The sequence below is a fragment of the Alexandromys fortis genome, unplaced genomic scaffold, assembly GCF_014885135.2.
Source record: "Alexandromys fortis isolate MF-2015 unplaced genomic scaffold, M_Fortis_MF-2015_v1.1 scaffold_37, whole genome shotgun sequence".
Classification (NCBI taxonomy): Eukaryota; Metazoa; Chordata; class Mammalia; order Rodentia; family Cricetidae; genus Alexandromys; species Alexandromys fortis.
The window spans coordinates 7,192,505-7,210,457 of NW_026067914.1; the positions used below are offsets into that span (position 1 = coordinate 7,192,505).

General features: G+C 47.3%; 1 protein-coding gene across 4 annotated transcripts in view; it reads right to left on the minus strand.

The window, feature by feature from the left end:
- The window catches only part of Pdzd2 (PDZ domain containing 2), a 336,232-nt gene that overhangs the window by 39,576 nt on the left and 278,703 nt on the right, over positions 1 to 17,953 (minus strand). For all 4 annotated transcript variants that reach the window (XM_050139075.1, XM_050139076.1, XM_050139077.1 and 1 more), the window contains 4 exons: positions 12,688 to 12,799; positions 5,715 to 5,860; positions 2,832 to 2,951; positions 1,943 to 2,057 (listed from right to left, as the gene is read on the minus strand). In XM_050139075.1, the coding sequence (XP_049995032.1) occupies positions 1,943 to 2,057; positions 2,832 to 2,951; positions 5,715 to 5,860; positions 12,688 to 12,799 (493 nt within the window). The remainder of the gene's footprint in view (positions 1 to 1,942; positions 2,058 to 2,831; positions 2,952 to 5,714; positions 5,861 to 12,687; positions 12,800 to 17,953) is intronic.

Consider the following 17,953-nt stretch of genomic DNA (forward strand, 5'->3'; position numbering starts at 1 on the left):
TCCCATGCGTTCTCTTCAACGCAACTGCACAAGCCACACAGTAAGTGAAATGCTCTCCCTTTCAGAACAGCCTGGCCTCACCAACTGTTCAGTTACACAACTGAAGGATGTACCTACACGGGCTCAGGACAGAAACACCGAAACGGTTACTCATGCGCATAGAATTTACATGAGAGCTTTTAAGGTGTATCACTCAACAGCTGGAAGTCCAGCCCAAGTGACTTACATTTCTCATAGATAAACATATAAGAAAACATAACATTTAGAAGAATCATCCACTATTAACCTTTCATAATGATGAAAGGTCCACGTCCCATTTTGCTTCATTCGACCAACCTCACAGGATGAATTTCAACCAAATGAACACATACATCCATTCTAAGACACCTCGGCTAGACTTTTACACTGCTCTGAAACCAGATCCCAAGAGCACCTGGGGGGTAACTTTTCCTCAGAGAGAGAGGTAAATATGTTGCCCAAGAAGTATTACGCCTGGTCAAATCATACTGTTACATGAAGTCTCCTACAAGCTCTGCCTAAAACCAGGACACATTGATTCCCTCTTCCCGTTCTTAAAACAGAAGTAAACCTGTGGCCACTCCACTTTGACTCAACAGAACCGGACAGTCAAATCATTTCTAAAGATAACTAGAAATATCCTGACATAATCACCCCAGGAAAGGCAGGTACTGGGCCAGTGAGATGGCTCCATGGGTAAGGGGGCTTGCGGCCAAACCTAATGACATGAGTTTGAGTCCTGGAGCACACGCCGTGGGAATGGAAAACTGACCCCTAACTCTGACATCCACATATGAACTGTGACCCAATTGCACATACACATATATACAGCAAAATAAATACATGTAACTTAACGATAAAATAGATGCATATTAGAAGGGAGGGGGAAACAGGCGTCTTACCTTGGTCCATGCTACACAGTTAAGTTCATAATTTACTGGCTTCATGAAATTACATAAGCATCTTAATCCAGATAAATATTTTGTAAGTTATGCAAACATACACAATGAGAAGAATCTCTTTACTATAAGAAATACTATGGCTGGGCGTGGGGATGCACACATTTAATTCTAGAATACACAGGCTATGGCTGGCAGATCTTTGCGAGTTAGAGGCCAGCGTGGTCTACATAGCCACGGTGAGAGGAGCAAGTTTCTAGTTACTGAACATTTCTGAGAGCCAATTTCCTCACCCACAAAAGACTCACTCCAAAATACCTGCTCTATGGGTTTGTAATACAGTTAGTGAAATAACTTAAATACATAGATATGCTTTGTAAATGTTTAAAGGACCAAAAAATTACAAGGTATAATTAAAGGTTTGAAAACCTTATTTGAAAGATATAACTGAAAACCTTGGTGATACTTTAATCTATACTCAAAGTCTCTTGTCTGTTGTATTTATGTCTGATAACATTGTAGATGCTATGGAGAACGGGAAGACTTTCAATTACGAGCCAGCTACAAAGTATCGATTCCAACAGCAAGACACTAAAAAGCTACTAAAGTCACTGCGTTCCATCAGTGCTAAGGTAAGACTGGACTGCCAAATTCTCAGGAATATTTAAGGCAGAGAACCCGAGCAAGGACCAGTATTTAACAGTGTAGCCACGGTTAAAACCTACGGTCTGCAACAGAAACATCAAGCTACTTCGCATATTCAACCTGTTTTTACCCCCCACAAAAAATACTTCAAGGTAGATATTAACATTCCAAGTTTGCTCCAAGTAGCTCAGGAGAGTGGAGCTTGGGTTATGTGGTCTGCCCAAGACCCTGATGACAGGGTGCTGGATTCAGGTCAGGTCCACCATACTCTCAAGGCCATGACCTCAGCTGCCATGACATCTAGTCACACCTTGCAAGGGTACAGACTCTCAAGGGCTCAGGCTATCACTACAGATCACCAAGAGACTCTTCTCGCTTACCTTCTTTGAGTCTGCCATCCTCTGCAGCTGATCCGTTTGGGAAAATGGTCTTGACAAAAATCCCCATCTGGCCTCGAATGCAGTCTCGGCCTCCAGCAATGCTAAAGCCAAGGCCCTGTGTTCAAAGTAGACAAGAGTTCGGGCTGACACTACAGAATTTAACCGCTAAAACCTTTCCCTCTGTATAGTATTTGAGCGAGGTATCTTTTCTACTCAGGTATGGAGTTTAAATAGGAGACCAATTTCAAGTTTTCCTTCCCTATTTCCCTCCTCAGATTTAGCCGTAGTATACTAGGTCATTCATATGAAGGGAGGGATCTAGGCTGACTATCTGAAGTTTCTAATATTTGACAGTCTTTGACTCCAGGAATCAGTTTCCCACTGATGAGGAAACGGCTCTTGAAGCCCTTCCACACCTTGCAGTCGCCATATTTATTTCAGTCTTTCCATTTTGTATGCTGTCAAAACAGGTATTTCAATATTTATATAGCATCAAGTTATTTGTACATTTACCTAATGGCAAAGCCATGAATATCACTCAAAATGATAGAGGGAGCATTCTCTGAGGGTGCCGGGGGTATATTTCTTACAATGGGGAAAGGATTTGGGAACAGAACCAAAAAGATTGGAAGATCATTCATTCCATCCTTGCCTTCCACCCTAGTATCTCTTGAGGGGCTGGCAACTCCCTGCATCAGTTGGGCAAGGAGGATGTGCCAGTCTCTCACTGCGAGGGTCACAGGAAGGAATGACAGGGAAGTTATGCCATCCCTTTTTAGATGTTAATTTTTTTAATGTAAAAATGAAACCAAACTAAACATGCAAACAGGCTACTTAAGGAGCAGGCTACCCTCACCTGGAGGGCAAGAGTTGGCAGAAAGGAGCTCACCTTGCCTTTCTCTTTGTACAGCCCGATGATGGAGATAACAGATGGCCGAATGAGCCTCCACGGAGATTCCACGTGGGTGGTACTCAGAGATCGGGTGGACTTCTTCACGATGTGGTATTCCTGAAAGCCAGCGCAAAGCAACACCAGATATTTTCACTTACCCTGCTGTGGGCTCGGGCATACAAAGAGACTTTGAAAATCTCAGCTGTCTTTCGAGTTAGCGATTCCCACTGGTTGGTCTGTGGTCCACTGGCTTAAAACAAGTTTACTCTAAAGACTACTAGAGCAGGGCCTCCCTCTGTGGTACCCTGCCATACCTACCCCGTCAACAAAGGGCTGCTTAGTGACCCCAAGCTCCTGTGTCACACACTTTGTCTTTAACCATAAGTCACAGATCCTTCTGGAATGGAGTCAGGAGAACAAAGCTGACCATCCTGGGGTTGGGTTCTTTTTGAAAATCTCCCCCACCCCCACCCCAAGTTCAAAATCATGTTTAAAATGTATCTCACCATCACAAGCTTAATCTACTCATTCAGAAACTCAGCAAGCCCATGTTTCTTATAAACTGCAAACCACAGACCCAGACAACTGTTTTTCCACATAAAATGCCCTGCTGAGAAACGGCAGCCTTTCGGCTCTAATCCCTCGTATTTGGAAAAATCAAATACTTTCCCATAAGCCACACTTTCCCCTTCTGGCCAGCAGCTCCAACCTCAATCCCCCCTTTCATGCCCTCAGCCATGCTAACCACAGGTATCAGCAGAGTGCATACTGATATCAGGAGATTAAGTAGCTCCCGCTAAAGGGAGCCTTTCGCCCTCTGACTCGCTCTTAGAATAAATGTCTTCTGTGTCTATCACAGCACAGGTAGAAAAATATCATTGAGAAGAGAGCCATCGCAAAATAGTTTTCATACTTGATTTGTATCTGCTTCATTCATATGGAGGAATGAGATGTTCCCTCCCGCCAGGGGTAGTTTGCATCCCCTGGTGGCTTGGAAGAGTTTATACTGTGATCTTTGACAGAGTATCTGCCAGTAACATGGGCCGGCCAGACTTGGTCTCATTAAATAAACGATGTGGGCTTGGCAGTGTTACCACCCATTTACTGAAACCACTGCAGAGCGTGCCAGACACAGCCTGTGGCTGGCCAACCTTTTGAACACAGGGGTTCACGCAGGATCCCCTTGGGAACCCCTTTCTCTGATCACTAGTCTTCAGCCCTGCTTCATGCTCCCTCCTGCAGAAGCAGAAGCCAGAGGTCTGTGTGCTTCATGTGGACATTTGAGAGCTCAAGGGGTCGCTCTGCCCCGCGAGCGAGCACCTGTGCTGTCTGTAGTGCACCGCCCACTGCCCACCAGAGGCTACAGGTTTGAATTAAGGCTCACTAAGCAACTCCGCCAGTGCATTCCCAGGCTGAGACACATGTAGCTGCCATCTTGGATGCTACAGGTGCAAACCACTTATACCTATGCCCAAAGTTTTACTGAGTAACTACACTGGGCAGCACCTTTTGGTGGAGGAGAGAGAGAGAGAGAGAGAGAGAGAGAGAGAGAGAGAGAGAGAGAGAGAGAGAGAGAGAGAGAGAGAGAAACCTGGGAGAAAGAGAAGAGGACTGAAGATAAGAGAAAGGACAAACTGAAGAAGGGAAAGCTCAAACTGAAGAAGGGAAAGCTCTCTGGTAAGACTTCTACCCCAGCATGAGTTTCCTGAGCAACATAAAAAAACAAAAGCCAGCCGGGCAGTGGTGGCACACACCTTTAATCCCAGCAGAGGCAGAGGCAGGCGGATCTCTGTGAGTTCTAGGCCAGCCTGGTCTAGAAGAGTTAGTTCCAAGGACAGGAACCAAAAAAAAAAAAAAAAAAAAAGCTACAGAGAAACCCTGTCTTGAAAAATCAAAAAAAAAAGCCATAAATACTTTATATTGACACCATGATTGACTATAATCTTCAGAGATTCTGACACATAACCTTGAGTAAAATATTTAGCCATTTTGAGTTTCAGTTGTTCCACCGCAGAGCGGTCCTAACACACTAGAAGTCAGGGTCCAAGCGCCTTAGACTCCTATCACCTAGGAGCCCCCAAGTGTGATATTAGAGACTTCACTGCTGGAACCTCCTTTTCCAGCCCTGTGTTTTTCTGATAGATCCAGGGGAAAAAATGCTAGTGATTTCCTGTTTGACTCATAGTACTAGAACCCAAAGAACCCCCAAGTTTCCCGGAGACTGGACCTCCTTCCAAGTTGGTTGTGAGCCTGTCCTCTAGCTTCCAGCGGGCCAGGGACAAGATAACTGAGGGGGAACTTTTAGTCAGGGCTGGAGAGTCAGAGTTCTTGACGGGAACAGGCTCTGTCATGCTAACCACCTACTTTAGTCCCCGCAGCAGGTGGGACCCCAGGCAAGGTACAGGCGCCTGTGCTCACGCCACCAACAGAGTTATTCTGACACGTGACGTTCCTATTGAATAAGCAATGGTGGTTTGCCACAGACTCCGAGACGCCATTGTCTCCTGGCAGTTGAGAGCAACTCTTAGTTCCAAAACACACAGCATGAAGAGAACCAAGATGCTGAGATCTACTAAGAGATATTTCCCCACTTTCTTCAACCCTGGAGCTGGCTTCCTTCTAATCTTTCTGGGTAGACCTCATATTCTCTCCGTGGCTCTCGCTCTGTCTCTCTAGGCCCAAATGCTCATGGCCCTTTATCAGTGGGCAGCTCTTCTGAACAGGGGTCCATAGAGATCTTTGAAAATAAATAAAATATATTCACTCACACACAGACACACACAATCGTGGAGACACAGGGATTCCAAATCTGTGTTTTCATCTCTAACCAAGTAATGGTGACGGATGAGTGACCCAGAGGCCCCACAGCCCGGGATTAACCTGTGATGTCCCCGTAGAATCCAGCAGCTGGGGAAGAGAGTGCTTCCGGCCATCCCGAGAGACCTCCAGCATCCTGATCCGGGGGTCCCCATTGCGTACCATCAGTTCATTATATTCTTCAACAGACTCTAGGCGGTGGACACCTCCTGCAACAACAACAACAAACAAAGGTGGAGGCGGGGCTTGGTGAGGCTGGAGAAGAGCGTTAGCGGAACCAGTAGGCCGGAACACCGCGTTTGCAATCACTGTGTGGTTTCTGAAGGTCTGGGGTGGAAGATGCATAAAGGACCAGGTTTGCGCAGGCCTAGCCCCAGGTTCTGCATCAGCCTAAGGAGCAATGTGTGCACCGAGTCAGATGCAGGGGTGGCGGGAGCAGCAAGAAACTGGTGAGGGGACCATTGGCAGGTGGTCTCCTAGCAATGGTGGGGCATCTCTTCACAGTGGCCATGGCTTCACTGCTAGGTGGGTGCTTTTACTCCACATACGGTACTGATTTTTTTTTTTTTTTTTTTTTTTTTTTTGAGATGTACCGTTGATGTAGGTCTTGCTGTGCGGCCAAGCTGGCTTGGAATTCAGAATTCTCTTGTGCCATGTGACCTCCAACCTCTGAGCGCTGAAACAACTGGCATGCACAACTACGCCTGGCTTAGCAACGGCTTTCTGTTTCTATTCATGCTTATTAAGCATAACTTAAATGTACGCAAAAGTGCATGAATGAAATCTCACATGACCTCTAGCACACTGATCAAGAGACATAATCCAGAATCTCAGAAGCCCCCTCGGGTTACTGATTGCTCCTCATCCGGTGGTAATGTGATCTTTAGACCAGTGATCTAAGCATCCTTGATCACCTCTGTCTTTTTCTGAACCCTATATGAACCAATATGTACTTCTGTGTATAGAGCTCCTTGCTCTTACATTTATTCTATTTTTATTTTGTGTATGTGGGGGCACACGTGCCATCAGAGGACAACTTGCAGGAGTCGGTTCTCTCCCCCCACTAAGCGGGTCCTGGGACTGGAACTCAGGCCATTAGCATTATGGGTAGGAACCTTTACTCACCGAGCGGTCTTGCCTATCCTTCACATACTTAGCTTGTGAGACGCAACCGTGCTGTTTATGTGCCAACAGTTTTGATCATTTCCGCTCTGCGTAACATTTCATTGTATAAACACGCTATACTTTATGCATCCTGTTGTTGAGGGACGCTGGCCTGTTTCCAGCTTGAGATGTGAAACAGTAAGTAACGTGTGCGTGTGTTGGTACACACAGTACATAGCTGCCCACACATTACTGTTTTTTAAGCAGCCCCCTAGAAATGCAGCAAGCATTGTGGGTCAGGTATGCATCTGGGGGACTCCTGATCAAGAATCAAGGCTACAGCTGTTGTATTCTCACGTGCGCCTCCTGTGAAGGTGACGTCTTCCCAGTGCCGTGTCGGCGTGGAGGTGCTGGCTCCTGGCATTCTTCCCTCCTCAGTACTCTTTCCTGCAGGGCGAGCTCTGTCTTCCCCACGTCAGCCCGCTCCCTATCTGTCTTTAATGCCAGTTGTTCCCCTGGGTGCACACAAAGGGATCTCCCTGTGCCTTTCAATCTTCATCCCACTGATGACGGACGGGCTCACACCTCTGTGTATACAGCATCGGCCGATCCCTTTTGTAAAGTGTTTATACCTTCTGTCCATTCGTTTATTAGATTTCCTTACTGATTTCTTAGTAAGTCTTTTTATTGTAATGTGTGAGATGATGAATCCTTTGTGGGATCTATGAGTTAAAAATATTTTCTCCACATCTGTGCCTTACATTGTCTTAATGGTATTTTCTGGTGACTAAAAAAAGTCGTAATTTTAACAGTATGATGTAGCCATTGATGGCTTAATGACAGGGTGTTTCGAGGAGTGTAGTGTGTTTACACAAAACAAGATGGGTCATAGTTTCTTTTCTATCATTTTAGATATTACAGAGTCTAAATTTAGTTGCTTTATAGAATTCCCTGACAACATAGAGGGAAAGGGTCTGTCTTAGCTCATGGCTCCGGGTTGTAGTGGATCATGGCGGGGAATCACAGGGAGGAGTTTCGTCATATCACAACCCATGAGGAAGCAGAGAGCAACAGCTACATGCATGCGAGCACTCAGCTCGCCCTTCCAGCCCAGGGCCCACCATCCAATGGTACCCACCCCATATTCAGGATAGGTCATCCCACCTGAGTTAACCCAATAAAGCGAATCTCTCACAGGCATACCCACAGGGGAACCTTATCTAGACGATCACTCATTCGGAACCCCTCCAGTTGATTCCCGATTGTGTCAAGGTGACAATTAAAACTAGCCATCATGGGTGGCCATAATAGCGATACGCGATATAATTATATGGGACCACAGTTATGTGTGTTGCCCTGTTGTGGACCAAACTGTAATTTTGGAAGCAGGGATGCAAACCAGCTTTTACTTTTATAATTGATGCTTTCAGATCCTATTTAGGAAACCTTTGCGGTAATTTTGTGTGCGTGTGTGTGTGTGTGTGTGTGTGTGTGTGTGTGCCTCATGTTGAGTTTTGAATAATGATACGGTGGTGATAATAGCTAATGGATGTCACTTAAGGCTTAGCTTTTCAAAAGCAAAGTATTAACTTTGTGAAGGAGGTTTTCAAACATCTGAAATCCCTTTGCAGCCAAGGAAAATTTTGCATTTAAAAAGATGGCCAAACTTAAGAGGTTAACATGGATAAATCAAAAGTACTGAAGTTAAAGGAGACCCCTGCTGGCAAGAAAAGAGGTAGGCAGGAAGGAAAACTTGGGCTAGCATATTAGAAAAACCGTTCTGTGAGATGACGAATGATGTTGCTTTAGTCCTTTTGGAGCCAGACTAGGCAAAGCCTTCGTGGAAATGGCTAGAATCTCACGCACATACTTAAATAATTCATAACTTTGTAATTCATGGGCCAGATTAATCTTTCTTGGCATGCTTACTCATCTGAAAAAGATTTAGTAGAAGCAAATTCCTTCTGGGTTGACAGGGAGGCGCTTGTCATTGACAGGAGAGAAACCACACACGGTAGCTTCCACTGATAATGCCCTGATGTATGAACACCACAGTGACTCACTTCGAGAATATGAAACAAACACTCAGATCTGGAAGGCAGACAAGTGAGGATTCCATGGCATTAAAACCTCCTCTATGGGGCTGGAGAAATGGCTCAATGGCTAAGAGCACATGCTGTCCTCTCAGAGGACCAGAGCTCGGTTCCCAGCACCCACATCAAGCAGCTCACAGATGCCTGAACTCCAGCTTCAGAGAGCCCACGCCTTTCTCACCTCCTTGGGCCTAGACATAGGCACACAAACATTCATATTAAAAATAAACAAACTCCCACATGCAAATGTCTTTCAAGGGAAGCAGTCCACAGTCAGAGCCCAGGTCCCCCAGCTTCTTTAGCATGTCTCCAGATGAAGCTGCCAGGCTTACAGATCCCACCCTCCCCCGTGAATATGCTCTATCCTGATAGCTGTCAGGGATGTGTTCCTCTCTCTTTCTGGAACCGGGATAGAAGTATCACGAGTTTACACAACTTTACACAACACCATCACTTCCCACCTCACAGCCTGCCGTTCTTCCCCTGTGCACTCTTGCCAAGCTTTACCGGACTGACTCATCATTGCCACTAGACGATATTGGGCCTTTCAAACGAGAGAGGACTAAAAACAGTCGCCCAAAATGTCTTTCATCCCCCCACCCCCTTGCCTGGAAAATCTCCCATTCCTCTCCTCCTGGTCTCCAGTCTTTTACCCATGTCTCAGCCTTCCTTTATCTCCTGCTGTTTCCGAAGGCCTCCACGAGCGCCACAGTCCAGAGGGACTCCTAGCCACTCTGCCGCTTGTATGTGTGTCTTATCCAGGCCACCGCTATGTGTACATGTGGGCTGCCTTCCCTGGGGACTAAGAGTTCTCACGAAGGCCTTCCTGTCCGAGGCCATTCAAACTCTTGTTTCCCTCTTGAGAAGGAAAGAGGCAAGAACAATCAGAATGAAAATAAAAATCATTATACTCATGACTCAAACAATAAAACGAACGGGTGCTTCTGAGGGAAGGGGCCATGGCTGTCAGCCCTGGGGCGGCAGTGCCAACCACATTCTCTCCTCAGTCTTCCAAAAGGGGGGACGCATGAAGGCTCTCGCATCTGCTGAGAGAACCAGCGCACAGTGTCATCCTCCTTTCCCAGATGAAGTCACTGGGCCCAGGTCACTTGTCTTGGGTGTAGAGTTGGAAACTGAACCCAGTTCCACTGATGCTTGCGCATGCTTCCTCCCCTATTCCACATTCCCCTATCACAGGCTTGGATGGCTAGAGAAGGCGAGACTCCCTGCAGCAAACGGTGAGCAGCCCTGGACTGGCTATCAGCTAAAGGCAAGGCTGGCTCCAAACTGACAATATGGGCACATCTGGAAGGTCTTCGAGCTACACCCCCACTCCCATCCGAATCTAGAAACCCTTCGACATGGTAGGGGACAGAATTCTTTTCACCGTCCCCAGGAAGCCAGTGGTGGGAAGAACTGCCTGGAACGTAGGTCCTTTTTCCTGGCTTCAATCCAGTGACCTTTGGGACTTCCTTAGTTGCTCTGATCTCATCTATAAAATAAGGAATGTAACTGCAGCGGTTTCAAAGATCCTTGTGTCTCCTGAGAACTCAGAGAGCCTCCCTGGGGACTGATTACAGTGCTGATAAACTCTGCCAAGCTGGCCACTGCCTCCTCTCTGCCCTTGTACACACAGGATTTAAAGGGTCTCTCTCAGCTGGGGGGGTGGGGGGCTGCTTGTTGCCTCTAGGTGAGAGCCTTCTACCCAATGCCATATCTTTCTGCCAAAAGTCAACCTAACATGATGCTGCCTAGTTATTCCCAGTTCAATAGAATGACTAATTTTTGTGACTAGAACTTTAGCAGGATGTACTTTATGGTCTCATGCTATTTATCTTCCCAGAGAATAAACGCAGCAGAGAGATAGATAATGGGGGCATTGTCTGGGCTGGCAGCATTGTCTCTTTCCGTGCCAGGGATCTGGGTGCAGAAGAAGAAAATGATGGGATAGGGGCTATTAACACACTATGCGCTGTGCTGTGTGATTTCCTGAGAGTTATAAATAAGACCTGGGGGCACTTGCTGTGCAATCCTGATGGCCACAGCATGCACAAGTCTACACACACACACACACACACACACACACACACACACCTACCTGCAGCAATAAATAAATGCATGGTGAAACAAAAATATTAACCTAATCTTTCAAAGTCAGGGTATCAGCTAGATTGGACAGCTGTTGAAAAGGAAGTTGAAGGAGGTTTAAAAACAGCCTAGGGGCCAGGTGGTGGTGGCACACGCCTTTAACACCAGCACTCAGGAGGGAAGCTGAGGTGGCAGACCTCTGTGAGTTCAAGGCCAGCTTAGTCTACAGGAGTTAGTTCCAGGACAGACTCCAAAGCCACAGAGAAACCCTGTCTTGAAAATCCAAAATAAAAACAAAAACAAACAAACAAACAAAAGACAGCCTAAGGATGAAGGGCCCAAAGCTAAGGTCTACCTTCCCTTTCCCAATGTGAGCAGGTGGCTGGAGCCAAGTCACCTACTATGCCAGTAGGCACTGTGCCAGGAGCCCACGCCACATCTGGAGACCCTAAAAATGCTCTAGTGCATTTTTAAATGCAAGAGAAGTTGAGCGCGATGGTAAGAAGACAGTAATGAACTCAGTACATATCTTGTATGTTAGTGTGTGTTATACACATATGTGTATGGAACTCTGCAAGTCCATGCAGTGTGCCTCGAGCCCAGAGGCTGGCATTAGGTCCCTTCCTCTATCATTGTGCACCACTTACTTGTTTCACTGACTGTGTGTGACAGAATGCACATGAATACAGCGTATGTGTGCGCATATGGAACCAGGTAGGCGCCTGCTGTCTACACCCTTATGTTTGTGTGTGGTGTTTCGTGTGTGCCTGCAGCTGCTCTTGGGTCTGTGTTTGCTTGTGAAGGCTGGAGTTCAGGGTCCCCCACTAACCCCGCAGCTTGCGGCCAGCCAGTGAGCCCCCAGGGATTCATCTGTCTCGGCCCTACCCTAGTCCCAGTGCTGGGATTACAGACCTGGGCCAAACCTGGCTTTTTCTTGGGTACTGAGGATCTGAACTCAGGTCTTGCAGCTTGTTTAACAAGTACTTGACCCACTGAGCCATCTCCCCAGTCCCCAGCATGTATCTGCATGGGAACACAGTCATGAAATTTATTTTTTGATGGAAAAAAAAGTATCCAACAAGGCAAAAGTGCCAAGGACCCATGAAAGTCATATGTGTCTTCTGCTGTCTCCCCCAGAGCACAGGCCAGGGCATCTAGGGAAGAACGCAGTACACACTGAATATGGAAGCCATCAGTTCTGAAAGTTGCAATCTCTCTTCCGTCATTTCTCCTGCTTAGCTGAGGAGGCATGTGATGTACGATAAAATCCTTCTGCCCCTAGTTCTAGTGGGCCAGGGGTGGGGCACGTGCATGCCAAGAGTATGGGCCTCCCTCCCGAGCATTGGCGCTGAGAGGGTCACCTGAAACCTCATTAAGGTAAATGAGCTAAACATTCAGGAAATTGAAGTTTCAACAGACAACACACACATGCTGACACGCACTTCGTAAGGGCTCAGAAGAAACCGTCACGTGGGCAGCTAGGCTTAACGGGGCTGCTCTGCCAGGGCACGTCTCACTGGAGGAGCCGGTTCTGAGATTTGAAGGAGATGGAGGGCTCATCTCCCCAGGTGTAAGCCTGTTAACGCTCCACCCAGGAGGATGAGGCAGGAGGACTGGAGTCCAGGCCAGTCTGGGATACGTGACAAGCTGAGGGCTCTTCCCAAAGTGTTTCTCCTGTTGATGGGTTCGCTTCCCCATTCCCGAGATAGCAATCTTCTCTCAGTCTCCACAGGCAGGGTGTTGCCACTTACCTGAGAGACGGCTCTTAAGCTTCATCTTATTGTTGCCTTGTTTGGGACTTTCCAAGCTCCCCTTGGATTCCTCAGAGCTGCCTACATCCTGGGATTCTTCTGAGTCGGGCATCTAGAAGGCAGAGCACAGAGCTGAAGGGAGAGGCTAGGCCTCCGAGGAGTTATCTCAGTCAGGCAGGAGAAGCAGCAATACCAATGTCACGTGAGAGAAATGGCTCACAGACTGACAACCCCACCCTTCAGATAACCAGAGTGCCAGGAGCTGGCAAGTTCCCCCTCAGAGGCATCAAGAAGATTTCAAACCTGAAGGAAAGGACCCCGGGGGCTGTTTCCACTCCCATTTTACCCTGGTCAAGATCACCCCAGGCTAGCCAGAGGCAAGGCTAGACTGAGAGTCTAGGTCTCCTGGCTTATAACTCTGAGCTTTTTGTAGGAGGCAGGTTGTCACAGATAGACATCAAACCAGAAATCCAAACCTGTTTTTAGACTTCGACTCATGTCAGTGACAGTCAGGGATGTGTTGTGGAAATGTGGTTTAAGACAATTTTGCCATTAGGGAAATATCGAAGAGTGTGAGACCTCGATGACCTAGGCCCACCACTAGGGGTGGGGGTGGGGTGCTCAGGACAGTGAAGAGACCAGTGCCAGGCACGACATTGTTACATTCACCTTGTAAGATAAGCAACGATTGAGGATAAAAATGTGTAGTATAGAAAATACGTCAACGAGGAATACAGTCTTTACTGTCAGGTACTCTGTACCAGATAGAACTGCACACCCTACGCCGAGGAGGGGGGTCTCACATCTGGTGGCACAGGCTAATGTCGGCATCAGCATTTGTGGCACTACCATGTCACTCCGTAAATCTTCCGGGGGCTTGCCACTGCATATGTAACCCACATCAGTGGCTAAAATGTTACGAGTATATTTCCTTCAACCCGCCCCGCGTCCCATGAGCCACACTCCTCATCCTGAACTGTCCAGGTTCTGTGGAAGTGTCAGTCAGGCCAAATGTCTGCAGGTCACGTTCCACATCGGCTTCCAGAAAGCGATTCAGAAAAGATCACCCCAAAGGTCAGGCTGTCAGGCATTCCAGCGGCGCTAACCATGCTCAAAAGCACGCTAATAGACTGAAGCAGGAGACTTGGGTGTTGGAGAGCAATTGTTAAAATTTGGGGGGGGGGCAGGGGTACTGAGGAGATGGCTCAGTCAATACAGTGCCCCTCATGGAAGTCTGAGGTCTTGTGTTTAGATCCCCAGAACCCAAGGAAAGAGCAGAGAGTGATGGCCTGAATCTAACTCCAGCAGAAAGGGTAGGAGGGGCTGGGAATGATGAGGGTGGAGGTGGGGATGGGTATGTGCAGAGAGAAGCAGGTCTCTGAAGCCTTTTGAGAGATGGTGCCTCAAGAAATAAGACTTTTAAATAAAAATAAATCCTAAAAAGAAGGTGGAGTTCGGTTGCCCTGTTGAGGAAGACAGCCTGAGTCAGTCTCTGGCCTCTGCAAGCATGCACACATGTGCACACCTGCCTGTATGTACACGTACACACATGTACATGAACATTTACAGCCCCCATCACATTCAAGGGATAAATTGAAAAAGTATTAACAATATCAAATAATACTCTCCCCCTTAGAACACAGAGTTGCAAGGGCATATGTCTATCTAATTCGGTATGTAAATTATAAAAAAATTTAAAGCTATCTCCCAAATGCCTTGTCTTTTATGAGGTGGTTATATATATATATGCATATATATATATATTTAATCTGTAGGTTTGAAAATTCCCTTTCTTCTTAAGGCTCAAGTATCTTTTCAGATAAGAATGAGGAGCATAGGATGAGAGGAAAAGAGATGGGCAGGAGTTTTGGAAGGGGCACACTGGGAAGGAAACGAATCCTGTCATAATAAACAAAGAGTTTACAATGTCAGGGACTGGCTGGTGTCCAGAGTTAGATTATGAAGGGAATCCTGAGGGTTGCTTTATAGGTTTTCCAGAGGAATGGATGCCTTTGTCAACCTCAAACCCTGACCTCGATGTAAACCCAGTAAAAAGAACCATGCAAACAGGAATCATTCAGAGAGATGAACAATGGCATAGAAAGAGGCAGAATCTCCACTGTGAACAACAGTTCTCAGAGCAGGGTGAGGCTGTGGCTTGCCTAAAGAAAAAGGTGAACTCTGCTTGCAAGTCCATGTGGCTGTGGCTTTAGGGGTATTGAATGGGGGCGGGGGGGGGCAAGACCAAACTGGCCAGAGATGCTTAGATCAAGAAAGGACCCTCCACCTCCCTACCAAGGCCCTGTTTCTGGAGTTAGGAACGCCTTTCTCTGGTCTCCATCAGTCCAACACATCCACAGAATCAAGGATGCATTTGCAGGAGCTGAGGGTGAGATTTCAAAGTAGAGACAGTCAACCAAAGCCTTCAAGAACAGTGCTTCCCCCTTCAATCTCTCAATGCAACAAAGAATGAAATGATACCTAGTTTCTGTGACGTACAAGCTGTGAGGATTGCTGATGCCAAAGAAGTCCTTCGGTAAACCATGGCTAAAACGTGAATGATCTAGATACACCGCAAAGCACTTCAAAGGACACGCGGCTGAGATCAAGGCAGGACTGGAGATTTGCATCAGAACTTTTTGGCAGTGTTAGCATAGGAATGTTACTCCATTTCGCGTTGCCATAACAGTACACTACAGGACTGGTCTGTATAAGGAAAAGCTAGCTGGGTGTGGTGGCACATACCTGCAACTCCAGCACTCCCCAGGTGGAGGCAGGGGGATTACGAATTCAAGGTCCTCCTCAGTTATAGAGTTCCATTTCTTGTTATTTTGGATGCTGGGGAATCCAACGTTGAGGAGCCAATACCTGGTCGAGGTGCTTTGTATATGCCCATGGCAAAAGACCAAAGGGCCAAACTTGCCCTTCTGAAGGTCCGGTTCATGGTAAATAGCCAACACCACACAGCGGGATAAGTCTCCAACACAGGCTTTATTTAAACCAAAGCAAAAGGGTTCTGCATTGGAATAGGACCATTTCCTCCCTTAACAGAAAATTTGTTTGTCACATTGGGCTTGGGACTCAAAGAACAGGAAGTGGGCTTTGGAGACACATTAGCTCCATGTTCTAGCAGGAAGCGGTGTACAAAGTATCATTTTGACTACAATGGGCCTTCCTTTAGTCCTGTGCTATTGTGTGGAAATGCCCACGTTTAAGAGAATCCTTTGGCTGGGCGTATTCCCTGCTCCAAATTCGCAGAACAAAGGAGCCCACCCTGGAAATGACATTTGTAGCTGTACTGGAGGTAAATTAGCAGGAAGGTCTTCTGGAATTTCTCCATTCAGCCCGGCAGCTCCAGTTAGCACAAGGCCAGGCTGTAATATCTTAATAGACCGCTGTAGACCCCGCGGCAGAGCCTCACGTACCTACAGTCTGTGAAATCCTCTCTGTGATGAAGCAGTTTTAGCTTTGGGCTTTGCAGAGAGGGGGGAGGGCAGAGGCCCCAGCTGTGAGGCACCCATCCTGCTTGTGTCATTTTTATCAGTATTTCATGTCCTGAGCTCCAGGCAGCGTCCCCATCTGAAATATGGGGCTGCAGGAGAGGATTAAATCTACTACGTGGATTTCTGCTTCGCAGAGGCAGGCTTCCCTCCTAAAACCATACTAACCAGTCGAGAAAAGGGTAATGAGGGGGAGGGAGAGAAAGAGAAAGAATCAGATGGGATGGAAAAGATCTGACCTATTCTGAATCCTAAATGAGGACTAGAGAAAGCTGAGCAGCAAACCCATTTTGCACAGAGAACCCCTACAGCTCAAGTTGCCCACAGAGGATCCCTGGAAATGACCATGAAGGGAAGGCTCAGCCAGGTCCAGGTGTGGAGGGCGGAGTGATGGTCGCAGGTATCCACCTTGGGTCGATTCTGAGGGAGCTTCCTAACAGCAAGGAATGACTAAGCCCATCCCCCACTTTCAGTAGTCTCTCAGTATTCTCCCCTTCCATCCTGCCCCCTCCCCACAACTGGATCACTCCAGCTCCCATCCCTACCTGCCCCATTCACGAAATCTCTTCTATTTCCCCTTCCCCAGAAGATCTGGGCAGCCCAACCCGAACCCAAATAGAGAGAAACTCAAAGCAATTCTACTAAAATCAGGAACAAGACAAGGCCGTCTATGTTTGCCATACCTCTTCAATATAGTATTTGAAGTTCTAGCTAGAGCAGTAGGACAACTAGAGATCAAGGGGGATCTAAACCGGAAAGGAAGAAGTCAAAGAACCTGATGTTGGTGGACAGGGACGATTTCCTGGGCAGTGGCTGACTCTCAACTGATGGCGATGTACAAAATGCATTTGAACAACGGCTACTTTACCAAGTAGAGGGCTCCCCGATTGCTTCTCCATAACAGAGGGCCCTACAAGACAGAATCTAGACTAGTATTTCGGCAACAAAACATCTGCGCCAAAAGTCAAAGGGACAGAAGGAATATGTGAGAAGGCGCCTGAACTTGGGCAGAGCAGAACTGTGAAGAAGGTGAGTGGAGAAGGAGGTAAAGAAATTCAAAGGGGAAGGATACGAAACGCCAGAGGTCGCCAATTACTGACCAAAAACGTACAGAGGGAAGTGATTCTGTTTAACCCTGCAACATTTAAATACGAGGCAAGATGAATCTCAAGAAGCAGGTGACAGAGGCCCGAGGGCAGGTGCCCAGGGACCGTCAGAGCAGGTCTGGCGCAGGACTATGCAGAGCACGTCCCCGAGTTGAGCAAACGCGGGTGGGGTGGGGAGGAGACACTTCCATCTTCAGCCTCATGAATTCTAGGCCAAGTGGCAGCGAACTTGAAAAATGTGGCCCAGGACTGAAAGTCCCGCTCCTTGAAACATGGAGGATCCGTCAGAGGCACAACCCACACTTGATTCAGGACAGCAGGAAACGGATGATTTGGTTTCAAAGGGTAAAAGGCAAATACAGGAGCTTTCAGATTCATACTAAAAGCCTCTCATCCTCTCATGCAGGACCAGGTTGATTCCAGCCAGCCTCCCTCGGGAGGAAGATTCCCCAGGGCTACAGCTGGCATCCTTCAGAGATGCCAAGAACATTGTCATTGGAAGAGTATTTATTTTGATCTTACAGGCGAGTGTTTTGACTGCAAATAGGAAGTGTACCACATGCATGCCTGGTACCCTCCAAGGCAGGAAGAGGGCAATGGATCCCTTGTAATTGGAGTTACAGATGGCTGTTAGCTCCCCTGTGGGTGCTGGGAACTGAA